This window comes from Trichechus manatus, unplaced genomic scaffold (assembly GCF_000243295.1).
Source record: "Trichechus manatus latirostris isolate Lorelei unplaced genomic scaffold, TriManLat1.0 scaffold00109, whole genome shotgun sequence".
Classification (NCBI taxonomy): domain Eukaryota; kingdom Metazoa; phylum Chordata; class Mammalia; order Sirenia; family Trichechidae; genus Trichechus; species Trichechus manatus.
In genome coordinates this window covers 3,232,307-3,258,899 of record NW_004444045.1, presented here as the reverse complement: position 1 = coordinate 3,258,899, position 26,593 = coordinate 3,232,307, and the positions used below count along the sequence as shown (strand labels likewise).

Genomic DNA, 26,593 nt, shown 5'->3' with positions numbered 1-26,593 from the left:
ATTCCAATGATTGTCGCAGTTTTCCGTCATGTTGAAAAGAAATATGGAAGATATAAAAACAATTAAACTTGAATTTCTAGAGATAAAAGCTACAATGTCTAAGATAAAATATACATATACACTGAATGGGATAAACAGCAGATTAGACATTGTAGAAGAAAAGATTAGTGAACCTGAAGACATAGCAATAGAAACTATACAAACAAAACATACAGAGAACAAAAACTGGAAAAAGAAAAAAGCAAAGCAGAATCTCAGTGAGCTGTAGAATCTTTAAGCAGCTTAATATATGTTTAATTAGAGTTGCCAAAGGAGAAAAAAAAGAGGGGAAGACAGGAAAAAATATTTGAAAAAAATAAGATCTGTAAAATTTCCAGATTTAATGCAGACTATAAACATACAGATCCAAGAATCTCAATGAATCCCAACATAAGAAACATAAAGATAACCATAGCAAGCATTGCATAATAAAATTGCTTAAAAACAATGATAAAGAGAAAATCTTAAAAGCAGCCAGAGATAAATACATTATCTACAGAGGAACAAAGATAAAAACGAGATTAGAGTTAGTATCTTTAAAGTATGGGGAGGGGGGAATCACCCATCAATCTAAAATTCCATACCCAGTAAAAATATTTTTCAAAAATGAAGGTGAAATAAAGACGTGCTCTAAAAGAAATGATAACAGAAGTCTTTCAGGCAGAAGGAAAATGATATAGAAATACGAATCTATACAAAGAAATGAACAGTACCAAAAATTGTAACTACATGGGTAAACATAAAATTTTTTTTAATTTAATTATTTTAGAAGGTAATTGACTATTTCAAGCATAAATAATACAAATGAATTTGAAGTTTGTCCTACATGACAACTATCACAAGAGAAAAATAATGGAAGTATATGGTTATGATGTTCTTATAGTATACATGAAACAGTATAATGTCATTGAAGACAGATACGGTAAATTAAAACTGTATAATGTGAACCTTAAAGGAGTCACTAAAATAACACAACAAAAAGTTATAGGCAACAAAAATAATCAATTAATTCAAAAGAAGACAGAAAAAGAGGAAAGGGGGAGCAAAGAACGGATAAGACAAAAATAAACAAATAGCAAACTGGTAGAACATAAAACTCAACTATATTAATATGGTCAAAGCACCCTAATTAAAAGGCAGAGATTGCCAGATTTAATAAAAAGGTAAGACCCATCCATATGCTGCCTTCAAGAAACTCATTTTAATTATAAAGAAACAAATAAGTTAAAAATAAAAGGAAAATGTGTACCATGATAACTCTAAACAGAGATAATTGGAACAACTATATTATCAGACAAAGAAGATTTCATAACAAAGAATATCACTAGAGATGAAGAAGGTAATTTCATAATGATAAAGTATCCAATTAATCAAGAGCACATGACATTCCTAAAAGTTTATACACTTGATAACAGTCCTCCAAAATACATGAAGCAAAAATTGATAGAAACTTCCAGGAGAAATAAATAAATTTACAATTAAATTTGTTGCAGATATAAAAATCATTCTTTCAAGAATTGTTAGAATAAGTTGAGAGAAATCAGTAAGTATACAGAGGACTCAAACAACACTATAAACCAACTTGACCTAATTGACAAAATACACATTCTCTTCATGTGCACATGGAATATTTACAAAATATACCATATTTTGGACAATTTAACACAAGCCTCAAAAATTTTAAAAGGATTCAAATCACAAAAAAATATATTCTATGACCATTATGAGGGCTTTGAAAGGCTCCAACATATTCCTAGGAATCTAGAAGGCTAAAAACATGTGCTGGGCCATATGCATGCTCAGAAAAGACTTGAGAAGGTCCTATTCTCTCATCTCTGGCTGACTTTGAGGTTGTGTGTAAGTAGGAAATGAAATTTAAGACATAGTTGTAAACTATTACACAAAGTATGTTCTCTGACCACAAACGAATGAAATTAGAAAACAATAACAGAAGAAAATTTGGGAAATTCACAAATATGTGGAAATCTAAAACAAACAACAAGAAACTCTTAAATAACCAATGGTTTAAGAAGAAATTACAAGGGAAATTAGAAAATAGTTTGAAATGAATGAAAACAAAAACACAACATACTAAAACTTATGGGATGCAGCTAAAGCAGTGCTTTGAGGAAAGCCATAAAGGCTGTAAACACATATATTCAAAAAGAAGAAAGATCTTAAATCTATAACCTATTCTTCTACTTTAAGAAACTAAAAGTAGAAGAGTAAACTAAACCCAAAACAAGTGGAAGATAGGAAATAATAAAGATTAGAGCAGAAATAAATGAAGTAGAAATAGAAAAACGATAGGAAACAACAACAACAAAACCAGAAGTTGGTTCTTTGAAAAGATCAATAAAATTGACAAGCCCGATCAAGGAATAAAGAGAAGATTCAAATTACTAAAATCATAAATGAAAAAGGGGCATAATAGAAATAAAAAGGACTATAAGGAGCCCCAGTGGTTCAATGGTTAAGCACTGGGCTACCTACTGAAAGGTTGGAGGTTTGAACTTCCTCCAGCAGCTCCACAGGAGAAAGACCTGGCAATCTGCTCCTGTAAAGAATAGAGGCTAGAAAACTCTGTAGAGAAGCTCTATTCTGTCACATGGTGTTGTTTGTTATGAGTTGAAATTGACTCAACGACACCTAATGAAAACAACATAAGGGGATAATATTAAAAATTGTATGCCAACAAATCAAATAACCTAGAAATTACAAGAAAGGCACAAATCGCTGAAACATACTCAAGAAGAAATAGAAAATGTGAATATACCTACAAGTAAAGAGAATGAATTCATAATTTAAAAAAAAATCCCAAAGAAAGGCTTGGTGAATTCTCCCCAAACTTTACAAAAGGATTAACTTAAATCCTTCCAAAAAAAAAAATAGAAGAGGAAGAAATACTTCCGAACTCATTCTATGAGGTCAGTATTACCTTAATATCAAAATTAGTCAAAGATATCACAAGGAAATAAAACCACAAACCAATATTCCTTATGAATATAGATGCAAAAAATGTCAACAAAATATTGGCAAATTTAATCCAGTAATGTAGAAAGATTAAATATCATGCCCAGTAGTGATTTATCCTAAGAATGCAAGGTTGGTTCAACATAAAAAAATCACCATTTGAATACATCATATTAATGTAATACATTACATTAATAACATTAAGGACACAATCACATGATAACCTCGGTATAAGCAGAAAAGCATTTGACAAAATCCAACATGTGTTCATGAGAAAAACACACACAAACTATGAATAGAAGGAAACTTCCTTATTGTGATAAAAGACATTACAAAAAAATTCACAGCCAGCATCATATTTAATGCTGAAAGACTGACAGGTATCTACCTAACCTCAGGATCAAGGCAAAGATGTCTGCTGTAACCACTATTTGTCATTGTACTGGAGGTTCTAGCCAGCACAATGAGGCAAATAAAATAATAATAATAACAAAAGGTATCCACACTGGAGAAGAAGAAGTAAAATTATTTCTCTTCACAGATGAACTATTACACTATATATATAGAAAATACTAAAGAATCCACAAAAACAATTATTAGAGCTAATAATTGAGTTCAGCAGGGTTGCAGAATACAAAATCAATATACAAAAATCAATTGTATTTCTATACACTTGCAGTGAACAATCTGAAAATGAAATTAAGAAAAAAATTCCATTTACAATAGCATGAAAAAGAATAAAGCACTTCGGAATAAGTTTTACAAAAGAAGTGCAAGATTTGTACACTGAAAAGTACACAGTGTTGCTAGAAAGAAATTAAAAAAGTGTAAATAAATGGAAAGATATCCCATGTTCATGGACTGGTTAACTGATTTTCAAAAAGGTGCCAGACAATTCAATGGGAGAAAGAGTAATGTTTTCAACAAATGAGGCAACCAGATATTCACATGTACAACAATGAAGTTTGACCTTTACACAGTATACACAAAAATTAACTAAAAATAGATCATAGACCTAAATATAAGAACTAAATCTATAAAATTCTTAAAAGAAAATATAGTAGTAAATCTTTATGGCCCTGGATTAGACAATGGATTTTTCAAATATGATACCAAATATGTGTTGAATTCCTGTGGATGTGATCCTGTTTGAAAATGGGGTTGTTACTTTGTTATGTTAATGAAGTCACACCAGTGTAGGGTGGATATTAAACCTATTCACGTCTGAGTTATAAAAAGACCAGAATAACTACTTTGGTGAGCAGCGTCTGAAGTCTTAAAAGCCTGTGAGTGGCCATCTAAGACACTCCACTGGTCTCACCCCTTTGAGAGCAAGGAAGAATGAAGAAAACTAAAGATACAAGGGAAAGATTAGTCCAAACGACTAATGGACCACATCTACCACGGCCTCCACAAGACTGAGTCCAGTACAACTAGATGGTGCTTGAATACCACCACTGACTGCTCTGATAGGGATCACAATAGAGAGTCCCGGACAGAGCTGGAGAAAAATGTAGAACAAAACTCTAACTCACAAAAAAAGACCAGACTTACTGGCCTGACAGAGACTGGAGAAACCCCAAGAGTATGGCTCCCGGACATCTTTTTAGCTCAGTAATAAAGTAACTCCCGAGGTTCACCCTTCAGCCAAAGATTAGACAGGCCCATAAAAGAAAACAAGACTAAAGGGGCACAACAGCCCAGGGGCAAGGACTAGAAGGCAGGAGGGGACAGGAAAGCTGATAATAGGGAACCCAAGGTCGAGAAGGGAGAGTGTTGACATACAATTTTTAGCAATATGGCCTGTAAATACTTTCTCCAATTATGTGGAATGTTTTTTTTTGCTTTTTTGATGGTACCCTTTAAAGCACAAAAGTTTAAAATTTTGATAAAGTCTAATTTATCTTGACATGTTGTGGGGTTGCTAACAATATGTGTACTAACTGTTTAATAAGAAACTAGTTCGTTCTGTAAACCCTCATCTAAAGTACAATAAAGAATAAAATTATAAAAAAGGTAATATTTATAAAGCAAAAAAAAAAAGACCAGAATAAACACAAACGGGAAGACAAATGCCATCTGAGGATCACCTACAGGCTAAGAAACACCAAGGAACCAAGGAACGCCTGGGGCTACCAACAAGGAAGAAATCAACAAGGCCAAGATCCTGATTTGGACTTCTAGCCTTGATAACTGTAAGAAAATAAACTTCTATTCTTTAAAGACACCTACTTGTGGTGTTTTTGTTACTGCAGCACTAGGAAATTAAAGTAGTCAATAATCCAAAAACTGGTTCTTTGAAAATAATGATAAAATTTTTCAACCTCTAGCCAAATTAATCAAGAAATAAGAGAGAAAGCACAAATTACCAATATCAGGAATAAGTCAGGGAACATTGCTATACATATTAAATATATACAGATATTAATTATTAATTCATACTGAGAGTTATTAAAAATATAATGAGGAATATTGTATAAAACTTTTGAGCAATAAATTCTTAGATAAAATAGATAAATTACTTGAAAGACACAAACTACGAAAGCTCACTTAAGAAGAAAAAAAAAAGAATATCTATTGACAAAATTCAATTTGTTGTTAAAAATCTTCTCACAACATAATGTTAGGGCAAGATGGCTTCACTGGCATATTTCAACACACATTTAAGGAAAAAAAGAATAACAATTTTTACACAAACTCTTCCCAAAAATTGAAGAGGAAAGAATAATTCCCAGCTTATTCTACAAGGCCTGCATTACTCTGATACCAAATCAGAAAAAGACATTTTCATGAAAAGTAAACTACAGACCTACATCCCTCATGAACATAAATGCAAAAATTCTTAACGTAATTTTATGAAATTGAATCCCACACAATATAAAATGTATAACTGATCTTGATCAGGTATAGTTTAATCCCAGGAATGCAAGTTTGGTTTGATATCAGAAAAATCAGCCAATGTAATTAACCCCATTTGCAGACATATATATAATAGAAAAGGCATTTAAGAAAATCCACCATCCATTCTGGATAAAAATTCTCAGTATACTAAGAATAGAAGTAAAATTCTTCAGCCTGATCAGGGTGTTTATAAAAAAAATACAGTCAACATAATACTTAATGGTGAAGGACTGAATGTTTTTCCCCTAAGGTAAGGTTCAAGGCAAGGATTTCTCCTCTTACCACTTCTATTTTACCTTCTACTGGTATTTGTAGCCAGTGCAATAAGACAAGAAAAAGAAATGATAGATGTCTAGAATGGAAAGTAAGAAGCAAAACAGTCTTTTTATTCAAACAACACAATCTTCTATGTAGAAAGTCTTAAGTGATCTACAAAAGGCTACTAGAACTAAGATACAAGATAAATAATCAAAAATCAATTATATTTTATATAATAAAAAGGAAAAAATAGAAATTTAAATTAATAAATCAGTACTATTTACAAAGTGTGTGTCATAGTTGTAACCTTTCACCATACTTATTCAATCTGTATCCTGAGCAAATAATTTGAGAAACTGGAAGACTATATGAAGAAGAATAAGGCATCAGGATTGGAAGAAGACTCATTCACAGCCTGCATTATGCAGATGACACAACCTTGCTTGCTGAAAGTGAAGAGGACTTGAAGCACTTACTGATGAAGAGCAAAGACCACAGACTTCAGTATGGATTATACTTCAACATTAAAAAAAATCCTCACAATTGGACCAATAAGCAACATCATGATAAATGGAGAAAATATTGAAGTTGTCAAGCATTTCATTTTGCTTGGATCCACAATCAACACCCATGGAAGCAGCAGTCAAGAAGTTAAATGACGCAAAAGACCTTTTTAAAGTGTTAAAAAGCAAAGATGTCAACTTGAAGACTAAGGTGCGCCTGATCCAAGCCATGGTGTTTTCAGTTGCCTCATATGCATGTGAAAGCTGGACAATGAATAAGGAAGACAGAAGAAGAACTGACATCTTTGAATTAGAGTTTTAGCGAAGAATATTGAATATACCATGGACTGCCAAAAGAATGAACAAATCTGTCTTGGAAGAAGTACAGCCAGAATGCTCCTTAGAAGCAAGGATGCGGAGACTATGTCTCGTGTACTTTGGACCTGTCATCAGGAGGGACCAGTCCCTGGAGAAGGACATCATGCTTGGTAAAGTAGAGAGTCAGCAAAAAAAAGGAAGACCCTCAATAAGATGGACTGACACAGTGGCTGCAACAATGGGCTCAAGCACAACAATGATTGTGAGGATGGTGCAGGACCAGGCAGCGTTTCATTCTGTTGTACATAGGGTTGCTGTGAGTCAGAACAGACTTGACTGCACATAACAACAACAACATTTACAAAAGCATCAAAACTATGAAATGCTTGGGGTAACTCAAACAAAATATGTGCAAGATCTATACGTAAAAAGCTAAAAAACATTACTGAAAGACATTTCAAAAGACCAAAATAAACCAAGAGCTAACACTCAATATTGAGTTGTTAATTCTTTCCAAGTTGATCTTTAGCTTCAACAAAATCCTAATCAAAATCCCAGTAGACATTTTTGTAGAAATTGCCAAGCTGATTCTAAATGTCCTCTGAAAATACACATGACCTAGAATAGCCAAAACAACTTTGAAAAAGGACAATGTTGGACTTCCTTTATCTGATTTCAAGACCTATTACAAAGCAATATTTATTATTAATAATAATTCATGATAATAATAATTCATGATAGTATGATATTGGCATAAAGATTAGCCAATATATCAGTGGAACAGAAGAGTCCAAAAATAGACCCACACATACTTAGTCAGTTGATTTTTAATAAAGATGCAAAGGCAATTCAGTGTGGAAAGAATAGTCTTTTCAACAAAAGATGCTAGAACAATTGAACACCCAGAGGCAAAAAATGAACTTTCATCTGTACCTTGCATCATACATAAAATGGATCATAGACATAAAAGTAAAACCTAAAACCACAAAACATGTAGGAAAATAAAAACAGAAAATTCTTATGATCTTTGTTAGGCAAATTTTCTTAGATACAATACCAAAGGCACAATCCAAAGAAAAAACCTGATATGCTTGACTCCATCAAATTTAAGAATATCTTCTCTCTGCAAAAGACACTGTTAAGAGAATGAAAAGATAAGCTGTAGTGGGGAAGTAAGTCATATATTTGGAAGTCATATAACATTTATAAGTCACATATCTGATAAAGAACATATATCCAGAATATTTAAAAAATGTTTGCAACTCAATAATAAGAAAACAAACTACCTAATTAAAAAATGGGCAAAAGATTTGCATAAACAATTTACTAAAGAAGATATATATATAAAAATCAGCAAATGAAAAGATACTCAACACCATTAGTCAGTAGGGAAATGCAAATTAAAACCACAGTGGAATACCACTACACACATATTACAATGCAAAAATTAAAAAGACTTATTATTATAATTTTTATTGAGAATAAAATTTCCTGTACTGTTTTGTAAGCTTAGCCAGACTATATTACCCACATAAACTGGCACCGTATGTTATACACACAAACGGAAAGGGAATAAAGTCACTATCATTTAGATAGCAATATGTGGAAAAAGGAGCCCTGGTGGTGCAATGGTTAAGTGCTTGGTTGCTAACCTAAAGCTTGGCAGCTTGAACCCACCAGCAGCACTTCAGGAGAAAAGACCTGGCGATTTGCATCCGTAAAGATTACAGCCTAGGAAACCCTATGGTGCAGCTCTACTCTACTCATATAGCGTCACTATGAGTCAGAATTGACTCGACAATACACAACAATGTATGTGGAATAGAGGACAATCATCAGGTTACCACAGGTTAAAGACAATATTCCTTAAATTCTCTTTTTGCTAAGGGTGATAGCTCTTGTAGAGTCCATACTTTACAGCCATTCTACTCGTCGATGATTTCATGTCATCTTAAAACATCTTATTAGCCTGACAATATTTCCTCTTGATTAAGGAGCCACTTCAGGCTCACTTATGATAAAGCATAGCAGGGCTGAAAAAACTAACATATGTTATGCAATAAAAATGGCACTTCTCTTCTTTTGTTGCACAATCGTACCAAATGGAATTGGCTACATTTCTCAATGTCATATGAAGATTAAGCTGAAGTCATATTTTATGCAGAATGAGGACAGGGAGAAGATGAGGAGGGAAAAGAGAAGGAGGAGAGGGAGAGGAAGAGACAGTAAGCTCGAAAAATAGTCTGTCCCATTAAGTTGGGTCTCTGGGCGGTGGCCACAGGGTAACGGGTGTGTGATCCTTGAGGATTTGAAATGTTTTCTTGGTAAATCATTCTGAAAACACCTTCAACTTTAAAAAAAAAAAAAAAAAAAAGAAAAGGAAAATGCTGAAAGCAGAGAATTTTCCCCAGTACCAAGGAGGCAGATCCACTTTCTTGGCTGCAGTTAAGGATGCGGCAAGATCTCAGGGAACCTGCAAAATGTGGTTTACGTCAGAGTCCTATTTTTTTGTGCTTGCCTCAAGTAACTAAAGGTTAGAGACAAAGAACACAAACATAGAACGTGACAAGTGACACAATGTGGTGGCTGGATGTGGAAAGGGAGATTGGGGGAGGTGGATGACAGTAAAGAATTGCAACAAATTCAAGAAATTTAGGGGAATATGCTGTCCCCTGATTTACAAACCAGGTACTCGGCATGGAGATATGAGACATGTTACAGCTGTTTTCACTAGATGTGAGGCCACACGATAGATAGATCCTGACAGAGGGAGAAACACATAGTTCATTCTACACTGCTATCAGTTGATCACTGCATTTCCAATGAGCTGAAAAGAGTAGGAAAACAGAAGCAGGTAGAGTGAATGGACCAGGAGACGTGAAAGGAACTTGGAAGATTTAAGGGATGTAGAACACCAAAAAAACAAGGAAAACATAAGGAAAGAGTAGATGGTAGGAATGATAAAACAGTTGGATAAAGAAAATGAGGACGGTGACATAATTGATACTGGAGATCAAGCTTCTAAAACATTGACTAACGTGTTTCAATGAAGACTCGGAGTAGAGAATGGTTTTCTCTCCCAGTGGGGCAGGAAAACGTACCTTTAAGTAAAACAGCCTCATTTCTCCTAAGAGGAAGGCAACATTCCATGGCATAGGTTGTTGTTAGGTATCGATGAGTCAGATCCCACTCATAGTGACCCTATACAACAGAAGGAAACTGCCCAGTCCTCCATGGCATAAGGGAGAAGAAAACCATGTCTTCTGTCTTTGTTCAAATAACAAAATAGTAGCCACATATCGGAGCCCTGGTGGTGCAATGGTTAAGAGCTATGGCGAGCTGTGGCTGCTAACCAAAAGGTCGGCAGTTCGAATCTACGAGCCCTTGGAAACCCTATGTGGCAATTCTACTCTGAACTCTAGGGTCGCTAAGAGTCCGAATTGGATCAATGACAACAGGTTTGTGTTCCGTTTGTTTGTTTGTTTTTGGTTCAGCTACATATCAAGCATAAAGGAGGGAAAATGTATGTTGGTAAATAAACAAAATAAAATAGCTCCTGAACTTGAAGTTCTCTGCGTTCAGAGCAAATTATCATGTTTCCAAAATCTCTGAAATGACTCTCAGTGAAAACAATCAGTAAAGAAGTGGTCGAGGGGAGGGAAAGGTAACCAGGAGAACCCTGCTCGGCTAGGAGTAATGGGGGATGCCAAGCTTCCGGACTCCTGGGGCTCTCTCCCCATCTCTCCACACAAGCGTCCTCTGGACGTAAACCACAAGCACTTGCTGACGGACTGGTCTCCCGTAAAAGCTGATCCTTTGTTTGCTTTGATTAAGAGATTTTAACTTAAGACTCATTTTATTACTTCCAACTCACTGAAAACACGATGAGGCCAAGAACTGAATAACTAAATAATACTGAAACGTTAACATGGTCAAACGCGTGGTCAGACAGATATAAATTCTAATAATCCCTTTCACTAGGTAATATTCAAAAGGAAAGAAACAACTTGAATGAGACATAGGAATCTTTCATGTAAAATAGGGCTTAAAGCCTAAGGCAATTAAAAGGCATTAGCTTCGTAAATAAATTAATGATGACGATACAACTGGACATATTCAAGGACAACAACATCAACAAAAAACTCCTTTAAGTGAACAAGGGAGAGAAAAGAAAGAAACCCCTGAGGTAAACAGAGTAAAACTGAATAGAAAACAAACAGAAATGAAGTTGTCCAAGATCAACTTGAACAGAACATTCAAAATATATTGCCCTGACACTTTTTTTTTTTTTGAATCATTTTGCGTTGAGGAATTATATGTCAAAGTTATTGCTTTTATTGAATGGAAGAATCTCTAAAAGTTCACATTGGCTTGTAAATGTTTCAGTAAAGGGCTTTACTAAATTAAAACTATTTAGAGGAAGAATGTGATGCCAATTTCAAGCTGCTGTTGGGGGAACAGTTTTACAAGGACTCATAAAGTCATCATTCAGTTATATATGGTCCACTTGTTTTCAACACCTAATAATAGTATAGACCGCCATCTTTCATAATGGTGCCCACCAGCTCCTAGCCTTTCCCAAGTGTTGTTTTAATTTTTTTTTTCTCATGCACCATCTCACTCCTACTATTAGCATGATGTTTTATTAGAGTGGCTCTTGGCAGTAAGGGCCTAACTGCTCATTTCTTTTACAGACTGTGGCTGTTTTTCAAATATTTTAATACTTCCTAATGATCTGAGAGCTGTATCTTGACATCCACAAATTCTGTCCACATTTTTACCTGATAGTTTATTATCCTCTCAACTTGAATTATCCTTTCAACTTGAGAAAACTATATCTAAAATATGGCAGGTGGATCTCTCTCTCACTAAGTCATTCTGTGGACTACTATTTTTTTTCTCTATTAAAAAATTTGTGTATACAAACACAAGCAGATTTATTTTATTTTAATAAGCAGCTTATTTTACAGCTTTAGTAAATAGAGTGAAATGTGTGTGTGTTTGTGTGTGTGTGTGCGTGCTTGGAAGAAGTCTATAATATTGAAAAAATATTACCAAAAGTAAGAATTTCACTTTAAATATTTTAAATTCTAGAGTAGTTATTAGAAAATCCTATTAAAATATTTCGTAACAATTGATTAAAGGAGTGTTGAATTCTCACTTAATTTTTTTTTTTTTTTAACTCAACAAATACTTAGCTAGTATTGCAATGGTTAAGAGCTATGGCTGCTAACCGCCAGGTTGGCAGTTCGAATCCACCAGCCGCTCCTTGGAAACCCTATGGGGCAGTTATACCCTGTCCTATAGGGTTGCTAAGAGTCGGGATCGACTTGATGGCAATGGGTTTGGTTTGCTTTGGTTTTAAGTGCTGAAAGGTCAGCAGTGCAAACCGTCAAGTGGCTCCCCAGGAGAAAAGACCCGGCAATCTGCTCCTGTAAAGATTACAGCCTAGGAAACCCTATGGGGCAGTTCTACTCTGTCTCCACGAGTCAGAATCAACCCCACACCACAGAACAAGTGCCAGTCAAAGTCCCTGGGTAGTCCAAATGAATAATACACTTGGCTGGTAACCAGGAAGGTTGGTGGTTTGAGTCTACCCAATGGCACCTTAGAAGAAAGGCCTAGTGATCTACTTCCAAATAATCAGTGATTGAAAACCCTATGGAGCACACTTCTACTCTGATACACATGGGGTCACCATGAGTCAGAATTGACTCAAAAGTAACTGATCAGGAGCTAGTCCCACCATCTCTCTGTTTGTTGTACTGAGGTGGCTTGCGTATTGCTATGATGCTTGAAGCTATGCCACTGGTATTTCAAATACCAGCAGGGTCTACCCACGGTGGAAAGATTTCAGGGAACTTCAGACTAAAATAGACTTAGAAGAAAGGCCTGCTGATCTGCTTCCGAAAATTAGTCAATGAAAACCCTATGGAACACAACAGAATATTGTCTGATATAGTGATGGAAGATGAGCCTCCTAGGTTGGAAGTCACTCAAAATACACATTGGCCATAACAATGGACTGGAGCATCCCAACAATCATGAAGATGGAGTGGGACTGGGCAATTTTTATTTTGTTGTACATGGGGAACATGTAGTTGGAAGTGACTCAATGGCAACCGACAAGTACTGGTCACTGTGCTGGACACTGGTAATACAAGATAAATACATCCCTGCTCTTTAGGAACTCCTGCTCTAAGGAAAGAATTGGACAGATACAGAGTCAATTACCCCAGAGTTTGGTTAGTACCATGATGGAGGAGGTGGGTACTGTGGGAGCAAATAGGAGGATAGCTAATCCAAACTTGGAAGGTTAGGGAGGTTTAATGGGAAATGAACTGGCATCTAAAATGGAATCTCAAGGATGAATAAGAATTATCTGAATGAAATAGAGTGAAAAGCAGGATAGCATTTCTGGAAGAAGAGACACCAAAGACCTCAAGGGAACATGGCATCTTCAAGAAAATGAAACTTAGTAGGCAGGAAGTTGATGACGGTAGGGGGAAAAGTGATAACCAACAAGACTCGAGAGAAAAGCAGTGGCTAACTCAGGCTGAATCTTGTATGACTTTTCCCTGCAATGTTTTGAATACATATAATTCTCATTGCAGAGAAAGGGTTGGAAGGGCATTTAAGACCAAGGAGAGGGAGATCAACTAGGCAGCAGTTTCAGGAAGTAAGGTAATAAATGACAACAGACCTGAACTAGGATAATGGTGATAGAGATATAGAGAAATACTGACTCAAGAAATATTAGGAGATAGAATTAACAAGACGTGGTGATTGATGTTTTAGCTGGCAAGGGAAATAAAGAGGAGAGAGTTGGCATGTACTCAGAAAGGCATGCAGCAGTGTGCCTGTCGCACTTTAATATTTGGATATCTTCTCAGTGTGCTATAAATTCTGCAAGTCCTGTGACAAAGTCTCCCACAGGTTGAATCCAGCTCAGCAAATATCATTATCAATTTTTGTATAGCAAAGATCTCAAATCTCAAATGATAGTCTTCTTTGTTATACCCACTGCTGTTGAATCAATTGCAACTCATAGCAACGCTATAGGACAGAGCAGAACTGCCCCATAGGGTTTCCAAGGCTGTAAATCATTATGGAAGTAGACAGCCGCATCTTTCTCCCACAGAGTGGCTGGTGGTTTTGAACTGCCAGTCTTTTGGTTAGCAGCCAAGCGCTTTCACCACTACACCACCAGGGCTCCTAGTCTTCTTTATAGGCAATAATATAAGCAAGGCATGCCAGGCATTACAAAACAATCCTGACCACCCTTAGAGTTTGTGGAAACAGCATTTGAACTCTTTCTTTGCATCTCCTCTTGGGATCTGTGACTGTTCCATAGGCAGTGAGGTGGAGGGGTGGGCAGTAGAGAGTGTAATGATGTCCTGGGCAGGCATTTGAAGGCAATTTTCAATAAAAAGAGATTACTAATTTCAATAATGACTAATAAACAAAATGCCTTTTAAATTTTGAATCGCTGAATGAACATTGTGCATTCAGAGAGTTAACATGTGACTATGTCCTAATATAAATTTTAGAGTGTGTGGGATTGGGTTGTCTTAATACAAGGGGAGGCCCGTAAACATTTGTAATTTCCCAGAAGCCAGATGGGTACATTTAAAATTAGAGAAAATTCCATCTGCAGTGTTCCTTTTCCCTCAACATAGAACTCCTTTCTATTTTCCAAAATGAAAACTTTATCTTTTCTTTTAAAATTGATTTTTATTATTACTAATTCTATCACCTAAAGTCCGTTATGAAAAAAAGGCAGAAAACTGAAAATAGAACCGGTGAGGGAAAAACCAATAACTCTGACATGGTATTCTGAGAAATGAAGCATTCTTTCTGAGGTGGGTGGGGCACTCTTGCAATCAGTAGCCAAATGGATAAGCTGAAAGTCTCAAAAACATAACGCATAACTCTATTCTGGCCAGCTTATCTCTAGGGTCCTCCATCTGGAACTAAAGCCTGAGGAGACAACTCCACTCTATGATTATATACTTTCTTAGTATCATTGTTGCCACTTAGGAGATGCTTGCTGATACATTCATTAATTCAAAAGCATTAATAAAGCACCTCTGGAGGGCCAGGCATTGTCGTAGGTTATGGAAATGCAATATACAACAGGAAGATAAACCCTTACATTAGAAGTTTTGCTTAATAATCCGTAACACATCCTGTCATGGCTTTGGATGCACATACGTACTAAGAAAATAATTAGGTCAGACCTTTGTTCAATAATCTAATTACTTAGACAAAAGAGAGGCTTTTCAAATACACTTTATTCACTTACATAGGTAACATTAGTACTTAAAAGCATACGTCTTGGAGGTTCTGCAACTTACTCTAAGGAATAAGATTTGCAATATTTACATAGCTGAAGACGCCCTGGCAAAGACAGGGAAAGGAACGTTGATATGGGGACTGCCAACTATGGCCATCAAGAATTCTTATTGGAAATTTCATGTCGGATGGCTTACTGGCTAAGCTGTACCTGGTTTCCCATGTCTATTGGGTATTAAAATTCTCATCTGAAAGGCTTTTTTTTTTCCCCCTTCTTCCAAGTGACTGAATCACAACAAGCTTGGGGAGACAGGTGGCTTCCTAATCCCAGCTCAGTTTAGATCTATATAACAATGAATGTCACCAATGCTAACAGCTGCTGCTTCAGCACAAGTGGTAACTTCAGTCTCCCCCCTGCACTTCTATCTCAGTTTACACAGATCTAGGAGGAAACACGTTGGGACTCAGAAAGCTCCCAGGGTTTTTTTTGCTAGGAACTTTTCAAAAGTCAACCATGGCTTCCTTCTTCTGAGTTCTTTCTTTCATCACGTGACCACTGAAAGCATGGGTAAAATGAAACCAAGTTAATTGTTGTCGAAACAGGGTGTGGATTGGGGCATGAACTTCTTTAGGGTAAAAAACCTGTACGGTCGCTCTTCAGAAGAGTCAAAAAGGTAAATATCACTTAATCTGGGAGGTGTTTCCTAAAAGGATCCTTGGGAATCAGACTTGGTTGTGGGCATGGGCTTAGTTGTGGCTCCGAATACATTTAGCCATCACCACTGCAACCCAAGAAGCTTCACCTTTGAGCTTAGCTAGGACCAGGTCCAAGGTAGGGAGTTACTGGGTGTGTACACCTTTTCCCACTTTCATCTATTTTGTCACTATTGGACACTATTTAATAATACATTAGAAGCCCTATGCCATCATTCTTAGAATCCAAAGTCTCTCAAGTCAATCTCTCCCATTAGCTCTTTCTCATGCTCTGTACTTCAAAGCCTTTGTGAATAACATCACAATAGTCACATCAATAAATCTTGTCAATAATGCTATGCACTGCGTACTGTAATGACAATCCCATTGCTGTCAAGTCAATTCCGACCCTATAGGACAGAGTAGAACCGCCGCATAGGGTTTCCAAGGCTGTAATCTTTATGGAAGCAGACTGCCACGTCTTTCTCCCACAGAGCGGTTGGTGGGTTCTAACCACTGATCTCTCAGTTAGCAGCTGATCACTGAACAACTGTGCCACCAGGGCTCTTTCATAATGATAGTAGAATAAGAAATTTATTTTGCTATATCCTACATTATCTTTTCTTGAATTTAGTGAAAATTGCTTTTTAAAAAAAAACTAGAAGCTACCTGTACTGCTCAGATTCAAGCCCTACGTACACTAAAAAGCATCCCTGAACACTCATTTCTTAGCAAGGCCTCTCCCTCTAACTGCTAAGGTACCTAACTGTGTGGTCATTTCTCCTGCTCTCAGCCTATAGTATGGTGAATTAGAATTTTCTTTTTCATATATGGTTTTGCCACCACCATGATATCACTAGCTTCTTGAGGGCAGGTTCTATGTCTCCATTCTCTTCTCATGTCCTGTACCTAGCATAGTTTAACTATATTAGTAGATAACTGCTGGCTGCTAGTAAAAATTATAAAATCTTGAATCTGTGTTGTTTTAGGACTAGGTCAAGAGAAGAAAGTGAGACGAGACAGAAATAGAATGCACAAAATTGGAATGTTCCATGGATTCCATTTGCTTCACCTCTCCCTATTTCTCCCAGGTCCTGCAGAGGTCTTTTCTCTGTCGAAATTGGGAGAACACATTTAAAGTGTTCAAGTTGACAATATTTTTATCGGCGCTAGAGTGTAAACTCCATGTGGGCAGAGATTTTGTCTGTTGTGTTCATTGCATCTACAGTGCCTGGTGCATAGTAGGTACTCCTTGAATATTTGTTGAGGTACAAAGGATTTAAATAAGAATATTTCATTGAACACCAAAGAATCACTGAAGGCAATAATTTACATCATAGAATGCCTGAGCGATAAGAGGTTTTAGGGATAATCTAGTGTCTTAGTCATCTAGTGCTGCTATAACAGAAATACCACAACTGGATGCCTTTAACAAAGAGAAGTTTATTCTCTCACAGTCCAGTAGGCTACAAATCCAAATACAGGGTGTCAGCTCTAGGGGAATGCTTTCTCCATCGGCTCCGGAGGAAGGTCTGTGTCATCAGTCTTCCCTGGGTCTGGGAGCTTCTCTGCGCAGGAACCTCAGGTCCAAAGGACGCGCTCTGCTCCCAGCACTGCTTTCTTGCTGGTGTGAGGTTCCTCTGTGTCTCTGCTCACTTCTCTCTTTTATATCTCAAGAGAGATTGGATTAAGACACTATCTAATCTTGTAAACCTCATCAGTATAACCTCATCACAGTGATAGAATTTACAACACATAAGGAAACTACATCAGATAACACAATCATACAATACTGGGAATCCAGCCAAGTTAACAGATATTTTTGGGGGACACAATTCAATCCATGACATCTAGTCTAATTTTCTTTTTATATAAAGGCAGAAATTGAGGCAACAGAGGAAGGAGAAGCTAGGTCTCCTAACTGTTGGCTCCATTCACTGATTTAGTTTTCTCTTTTACATAAAACTTTAATGGAATAAAGAGAAAGGTCTCTTGTAGAATTATCTTCCAATGGCAACTAAAATCTGAAGACCTATACTAGAGTAGGTGGAATAACGTGCTGGGCACTAGGAAAAAGAAAAGAATAAAAGCAAGGAGGTTGTTTAGGAGACAGAATTCAAACTTCTCATTAATGTAATCTGAATTAATGATGTTTTATTGTTCTCAATAGTGATATTTTACTCTATTATTTTCCTATTTGACAGCTGTTGTCATTGTCAAATCGATTCCAACTCATGGCGACCCCATATGTGCAAAGTAGAACTGCTACATAGAGTTTTCAAGGCTGTGACCTTTCAGAAGCAGATCTTCAGTCCTGTCTTCCAAGGCCTCTGGGTGGATAGAACTGCCAATCTTTTGGCCAATAGTTGAACTCTTATTTGACAGTAACACTGTTGAAAAGACTGGTATCACGTAACTAATTTCCTATGTGAATGGGGTGGTTCTTCAGCTGAAGGTGAGGATGATAACTAATGTTTTTTGCTCTTGGTTGTCTGGCATCTCAAACTTCTTATTATCTTGCTCAAAAAAGAGAAGCCATAAGGAGCTATAGATAGGATCCAAATGGTTCCCCTCCACAATGTAGGAGCATGTTCAGAAGCTGGCACCATCTAGAACTAGACCGATAAATTCCAGTTTACAGTGGAGGAGAATAATATTTGTAGGAGTTGCCCACCCCAACAGACAGTTTGTAAAATGGATTGATGAGATTAAAGGCCTTTCTTAAATCTCATTAAATTACCTGATGAACTTCAAATCCTATCCAGATTAAAATGTAAGCAAAACAAAATAATCTGTGTTTATTACAAACCTAAAAAACTGACTTAGAAAAAACATGGGTGGTCTTCTTGGATTTTTAAGACCAAGTTGATCTATTAAATGGAAATCTGAAATTTTTGTTTTTCCCCCACAAAGGCATCTTCATATCTGAACCACTGGTTTGAGAGAAGGAGAATTAAAAAGCAATAATATATTGCTTTTATATAGCTCTCTCCAAAGTTGCCAAAGAGATTTCAGCAGCTGGACAATGATGTTAATCAGCCCCAGAGTTTGATCAGCAGAGCAACTAAAATGGCAAAGCTACAGGCCAGATTTTGGGCACTGTGTTAGCCCCACCAGAAGACAGATACCTGTGAAGCCCAGCCTACCTAGCAGGGTTTGCTTGGTCTTTATTACCTCTGGGCTAACCTTCATTATTCATCTCATTGTATTTGTTATATTTTAAAATCTTATTGTAATTAGCATTGCTCTCTTATACTTACCACAAAGCTTAAAGTTTACAACGCACTTCATATACATCTTCTCATTTGCATCTTATATAACCATTCCCCGGGCTAAGATAGAGCGGGAATTATTATCCCAATTTTCCAGATAAAGAAAGGGATAAAGGGACGCTGAGCATTCACATCATATGCCCAGCTCACATGGTCATTGAAGAGTTGACTTTTAGTCTGCAAATCTATTCTCTACCCCTCCCTGTCCCTAAAATACTGTAGATGATTCTGTAGACTGATCTCCAGTTATCAGTCTACAGATGGTGTTTGAAGCTACATAGTGTGATATACTATGAGCCCACGTTCTGACATTGCAATTTATTTACTCTGTCCCCTTGGACAAATCACTCAACTTCTGGCTTGTCACTTATAAAATAAAATGAGGGATTTACACAAAGGCAGTACTTTCCTGATCCAACTGTGCATTAGAATCACCTCAAGGAACTTTTTAAAATATAGATTCTTGGGTTCCACTTTATTTTATTTTAATTTTATTGTGTTTTAGGTGAAAGTTGACAGTGTAAATTAGTTTCTCATTCAAAAATATATACACAAATTGTTTTGTGACGTTGGTTGCAATCCCTGCAATGTGACAGCACTCTCCCCCTTTCCACCCCTGGCTCCCCGTGTCCATTTGTCCAGTTCTCCTGTCCCTTACTAACTTCTTGTCTTGTTTTTGGGCAGGAGCTGCCCATTTGGTCTCGTATTATTTGATTGAACCAAGAAGCACGTTCCTCACATGTGTTACTGTTTTATAGGCCTGTCTTTTCTTTGTCTGAAAAGTGGCCTTTGGGAATGGCTTCAGTTCTGAGTTAGAAGCGTATCTGGGGGCCAGAGTCTCGGGGGGCTCCTCCAGTCTCTGTCAGATCAATAAGTTTGGTCTTTTTTTCTGAATCTGAATGTTGTTCTACATTTTTCTCCCACTCTGTCCGGGCCTCTCTATTATGATCCCTATCAGAGTGGTCAGTGGTGGTAGCCAGGCATCATCTAATTCTTCTGGGCTCAGGCTGGTGGAGGCTGTAGTTCACGTGATCCTTTAGTCCTTTGGACCAATATTTTCTTTGTGTCTTTGTGTTTCTTCATTCCCCTTTGCTCTAGATGGGATGAGACCCATAGATGTATTTAGATGGCCACTTGCAAGCTTTTAAGACCCCAGACGCTACTCACCAAAGAAGGATGTAGAACATTTTCTTTATGAACTATGTTATGCCAATTGCTGGGTTCCACTTTAGCCTCACCACTCTGCGACTGGAATCTAGAAATCTGTATTTGTAAAATGTTTTCAAAAGCCTCTGATGCAGCCAGTTGGGCAATTGAGAGTCACTAAGGGCCCTTTCGCTCTAAAATTCTGTTATCCTGTGTTTATTACCCATCCGTGGCTGCCGCCCTTAGCTGCCATCAAGCTGCCGCCCCCTCATGGCTATCCCACGCACAGTGAAGCGAAACGCTGCCTGCTCCTGTGCCATCTTCGTGATTGGTGGTATATCAGAGTGTTTTGACCCATAGGGTTTTCCTTGGCTGATTTTTGGAAGTAGACCACCAGCAATTTTTCCTAGTATGTCTTAGTCTGGCAGCTCCACTAAAACCTGTTCAGCATCATAACAACATGCAAGCCTCCACTGACAGATGGGTAGTGGCTGAGCACGAGGTGCACTGGCCAGGAATCGAACCTGGGTTTCCTGCACAGAGGGTGAGAATTCCACCACTGAACCACCAGTGCATCCATAAGCTACCAAAAACAAAAATAAAACTCAAAACAAACCAGTTGCCATCGAGTTGATTCTGACTCATGGGAACGTCATGTGCGTCAGAGTAAAACTGTGCTCCACAGGGTGTTCAATGACTGATTTTCTGGAGGCAGATCTCCAGGTCTTTCTTCTGAGTCGCCTCTGGGTGGGTTCAAATCACCAGTCTTTGTGGCTAGTAGCTAAAGACGCAACCAAATGTGCCACCCAAGGACTCTTATCCATGAGCTACTTTGGTTGTTGGGTGCTGTCGAGTTGATTTCTACTCATAGTGACCTGATGTGACAGTGGTATCACTAGGGTTGGTGTCACCTCCCATGCTAATTATCACAATATTGTAGCTAAAACACCAGAAAATTTGACAAAATCAGTGACTATAAAAACACCCAGAGCAATGAAAACAACAGTGGGTGCTTGCAGTACCTACAGACAAAACCTATGACTTGAAGCATCACTGTAATTGGGTAATAATGACAGCTCTGACCAGAGTACATTAGAAGATTCAAAAAGTTAATTAGCATAGAGTTTTAGCCTTGTAGGTGTATTGATACATGTAAGCTGGGCTTACGAAAAATGTTTTTGTCATAACTAACTATAGGGATATTTTTATAAAAAGTAATAAATTTCTGCCGGAACACAGAAATTTTGTAGACAGTCATTTTGGTATCAGCCCCTCTGACATTGCCACCTGGTGTGGTCCATACCCTCCGCACCCTCCTAGTGACGCTACTGCCAGGTGACAGAGTAGAACTGCCTCATGGGGTTTCCTAGGCTGTAATCTTTACAGGAGCAGATCTCCACGTCTTTTCACCTGGGAAGCCTCTGGGAGGGTTCGCACTGCTGACCTTTCAGTTAGCAGCTGAGCACTTCAACTGGTTGTGCCACCAGGTCTCCTTATCCATAAAATGTTGTTGTGTGCTGTCAAGTTGATTCCGACTCTTAGCAACCCTTTAGGACAGAGTGGAGCTGCCCGCACAGGGTTTCCTAGGCTGTAATCTTCACAGAAGATTACACTTCTGTAAGATTTCCACTCCTTGGAGTCTTTCTCCCAAGGAGGGGCTGGTGGATTCAAACATGCTGACCTTTTGGTTAGCAGCCCAGAGCTTAACCATTGCACCACCAGGGCTCCTTATCCATAAGCTGCAGTTAACCACTCCTATCCATAACCTAGTGATACATAAATGTGATAAATGGGGGGGCAATTCATCTGCCTGGGATGAGGAGGGGGTCAGAAATGGAAAAAAGGAAAAAGATGAACCTAAAGAATAGGGTTTTGTCATGAATAAAGGTGGGAAGGAGAGACATGAAGTATCTGGAGAAAATTAAGAAGGGTAGTTTGACAAAAGCTGCACGTTATCGATGTGCTGTATACTTTCAAAGTGCGTTGTTGAATGAAATGATTGACGTGAGAATGGAAAAGGTTACTATGTAAGATTAATATTTTACTATGAGGTTGAGTCAAATAAGAGGGTTCTTTTGTGAACCTGTTTATCTGGAAGCTATCTCCTTCACTGTGCCTGGGAGTGTTCATTCCTAACAGAAAAACAAAAAACAAACAAAAAAAAATACAAAAACTCGCCACCAACAGCCAAACAACAAGTCATATCTGGCTCAGCTTGGGGGCAAAGAAGATAGAAACCTCATCTGAGACAAAGGCAGTCTTCTTTAATCAGATATTTTGGTTTTAGAGCATTGAATACAACCTTTACAACAGCAGACAACTATCCTCGGCTAATCTCAAAAAAAAAAAAAGCTGGCAATCAAATAGATCTGAATGATTTATAGCTCAAGGGATAATCCCAATTCCTATCTTAAAGGATGAGTCCACTGCTTTCTAACTGGGGCTCAGGTGCAAGGATTTAAATTTCAGGGTCCATTTAAATATCTCTCCATGCTTCTTGTTGTTTTTGTTATGTGCCATCAAGTAGATTCCGACTCACAGTGACCCTGTGTACAACAGAATTTAACACTGCCAGGTCCTGCACCATCCTCACAATCATTGCTACGTTTGAGCCCATTGTTGCAGCCACTGTGTCAATCCATCTCATTGAGGGTCTTCTTTTTTTTCTTTTTTGCTGATCCTCTACTTTACCAAACATGATGTCTTTCTCCAGGGCCTGGTTTCTCCTGATAAAATGTCCAAAGTACATGAGATGAAATCTCACCATCCTCCTTTCTAAGGAGGATTCTGGCTGTACCTCTTCCAAGACAGATTTGTTCATTCTTCTGGCAGTCCATGGTATATTCAATATTCTTCACCAACACCATAATTCAAAAGTGTCAATTCTTCTTTGGTCTTCCCATTCTTTGCCCAGATTTCACATGCATATGAGGCAATCGAAAATACTATGGCTTGGGTCAGGCACACTTTAGTCTTCCAAGTGACATCTTCACTCCTTATCAGTTTAAAGAAGTCTTTTGCAGCAGATTTGCCCACTGAAATATGTCATTTATCTCTGATTGCTGCTTCCATAGGCATTGATTGTGGATCCAAATAAAATGAAATCCTTGACAACTTCAATATTTTCTCCATTTATCATGATGTTGCTTATTGGTCCACTTTAAGGATTTTTTGTTTTCTTTATGTTGAAGTGTAATCCATACTGAAGGCTGTGGTCTTGGATCTTCATCAGTTAGTGCTTCAAGTTCCCTTCATTTTCGGCAGGCAAGGATGTGTCAGCTGCATAATGTAGGTTGTTGATGAGTCTTCCTCCAATTCTTATGCTGTATTCTTCTTCATATAGTCCAGCTTCTCAGATTATTTGCTCAGCATACAGATTAAATAAGTATGGTGAAAGGATACAACACTGACTCACACCTTTCCTGGTTTTAAATCATGCAGTATCCCTTTGTTCTGTTCAAATGGCTGCCTCTTGGTCTATGTACAGGTTCCGCATAAGCACAATTAAGTGTTCTGGAATTCCCATTCTTCACAATGTTATCCATAGTTTGTTATGATCCACACAGTCAAATGCCTTTGCATAGTCAATAAAACACAGGTAAACATCTTTCTGGTATGCTCTGCTTTCAGCCAGGACCCATCTGACATCAGCAATGATATCCCTCATTCCACACCCTCTTCTGAATCAGGCTTGAAATTCTGGCAGTTCCCTGTCAATGTACTGCTTGCTGCAACTGCTTTTGAATGCTCTTCAGCAAAATTTTACTTGCATGTGATATTAATGATATTGTTCAATAATTTCCTCCTTCTGTTGGATCACCTTTGGAATGGACACAAATATGGATCTCTTCCAGTCAGCTGGCCAGGCAGCTGTCTTCCAAATTTCTTGGCATAGATGAGTGAGCACTTCCAGTGCTGCATCTGTTTGTTGAAACATCTCAGTTGGTATTCCGTCAAATCCTGAAGCCTCGTTTTTCGCCAATGCCTTCAGTGCACCTTGGACTTCTACCTTCAGTACCATTGGTTCTTCATTATATGCTACCTCCTGAAATGGTTGAACGTCGACCAATTCTTTTTGGTACAGTGACTCTGTATATTCTTTCCATCTTCTTTTGATGCTTCCTACATCATTTAATATTTTCCCCATAGAATCCTTCAATATTGCAACTTGAGGCTTGAATTTTTTCTTCAGTTCTTTCAGCTTGAGAAATGCCACGTGTGTTCTTCTCTTTTGGTTTTCTAACTCCAGGTCTTTCACATTTCATCGTAAGACTTTACTTTGTCTTCCTGAGCCACCCTTTGATATCTTCTGTTCACCTCTTTTACTTCATCTTTTCTCCCATTCCCTTTAACTACTCTATGTTCAAGAGTTCTCTATGCTAGATCTCAACAAATTGAGAGTTTCACATGTGGGAAGAAGGAGGAAGTCAGAGGAAGTTTGGTGTCAGATTACCTCTACCAGGTATGGCTAGATAGCCCTCTGGTGGCTACCCTCAGTGACTAGTCTAGAAAAAAAACTTGTTTACCTCTTGTTTTTTCCTTGTCCCCTCCCACATTCTGATGGAAGTGCAATTTTGTTTCTGACTTCTACAACATTTTACTCCCATTGCAACCTTTGTCCCTTTGTCATGAAAGAAATTGTTGACTCTTACCCAAAGTTTTTATTTTATTTTATTTTTTTTTACCCTTTCCTTCTGAATATATATCTCTGATTTTCATTCAGTCTCCAAAGCATTTAGATCCACGTCTCACTCAGTAAGAGAAAATGCCTGTCCTGGTTAGAAAGTAGAATCTCAAAATATTTGTTATTCAACCCTTATCAGAAGCTTGGGTAAATGAAGGGGCCCATGAAGAAGATAATCAAAGTTAGAAATAAAGTCTCCCTTGACGTCTTAAGTTCTATCTTTGGGTGAAGCTGGACAGCTAGAATGTTGAACACTCTATATACACTGACCTAATCCTTGCAGAACTACTCTAACTAAAGTTTGCTTTAATGTTATGCCCTTGGCTTTTACTCAAGGTTTATACAAGAAATCGTCACACGAAATTCACTCCTGCATTTACTGTAAAAGTGTGGTTGAAGGCACTGTCCATTACATCACTCAGAATGCACTTTTAAGTCCCACATGAGAAATTTCTCTCAAAATTAATTTTAGAAAACGAAATCAGTTCCTTGTTAAATTGATATCCCGATTCCTTTCCAATAATGAAAGATGCATTAATTAGGTATGTTTCTGTTTTAAGTGGCAGAAGGTCTACTCAGTCTCACTGATCAAAGCAGGGAATTTACTGACTCTCATTGCTGGGAAGGTTTCTTGGGTAATGGAGAGAATCTAAGAAAGAGCTGTAGCAACCAGGCTTCAGGGCGTCAGGTTCAGAAGCCAGGATTCAGTACACCAGGACTGGCCAGCTCTTCATTGGCCAATCTCCTCTGCTGAGTTTCCTTTCCTCCTCTAGAGACAGGCCTGATCCTCAGGGCAGGGAATGGCCAATAGAGGCTCCTCATACACATGATTCTAGCTCAGCGTCTTCAGTGGGAGGTGAAGTCTCCTTCAAAATCTGTTTATCAACCCCAAGGAAGACTCTCATTGGTCTTGACTCTCATTGGCCATGTACCCATCTCTGGACAATCACAGCATCAAGGGATGGGTACCATGCAGAAGGGTAGACAATGCGCATGCTGATTGATAGCCCTGGGCAGAGGGTGGAGGAAGACCTCCCAAAGGAAAGAGAGTCCAATTAACAGAAATACATGAGAAAATGCATATGACAGACAAAGCCAACAGCCAGAGCTGCCCAAGACTAGAGTTTGGAAATATAGCTTCTTCTCCTTTTTGCTATGAGTACTAGGAAGCTTGTAGGTAAATGTGAAGCTCAAAACCAACATATATATATTTATCTTTCAGCTTGAATAATTTTTACCTTTGATTTTGATTTTCTATTTTATTTTATTACTTTATAGTTATATCTGTTCTTACAAACTTTTTAAACCCCTTTTAGAAAAGAAATAAAATGATTGAAATAACAAATCACTGTAGTTCTCTCAAAATTTTTTTTTTTTTTTTGTACTTCAGGTGAAGGTTTATAGAACAAATAGTTTCTCATGAAACAGTAGTACACATATGTTGTTTTATGACCTTGGTTAACAACCCCACAACATGTCAACCCTCTTCCTTCTCCACCTTTTTTTTTTTT

At 37.6% G+C, this 26,593-nt stretch overlaps 1 protein-coding gene across 1 annotated transcript in view; it reads right to left on the bottom strand.

Annotated features, from left to right (window-relative positions):
• NRG1 (neuregulin 1) overlaps positions 1 to 26,593 on the bottom strand; it is a 1,165,780-nt gene that overhangs the window by 376,078 nt on the left and 763,109 nt on the right. The window contains exons 5-6 of the mRNA XM_023737842.1: positions 17,581 to 17,604; positions 16,827 to 16,840 (exon numbers count right to left, since the gene is read on the bottom strand). Of these exons, the coding sequence (XP_023593610.1) occupies positions 16,827 to 16,840; positions 17,581 to 17,604 (38 nt within the window). The remainder of the gene's footprint in view (positions 1 to 16,826; positions 16,841 to 17,580; positions 17,605 to 26,593) is intronic.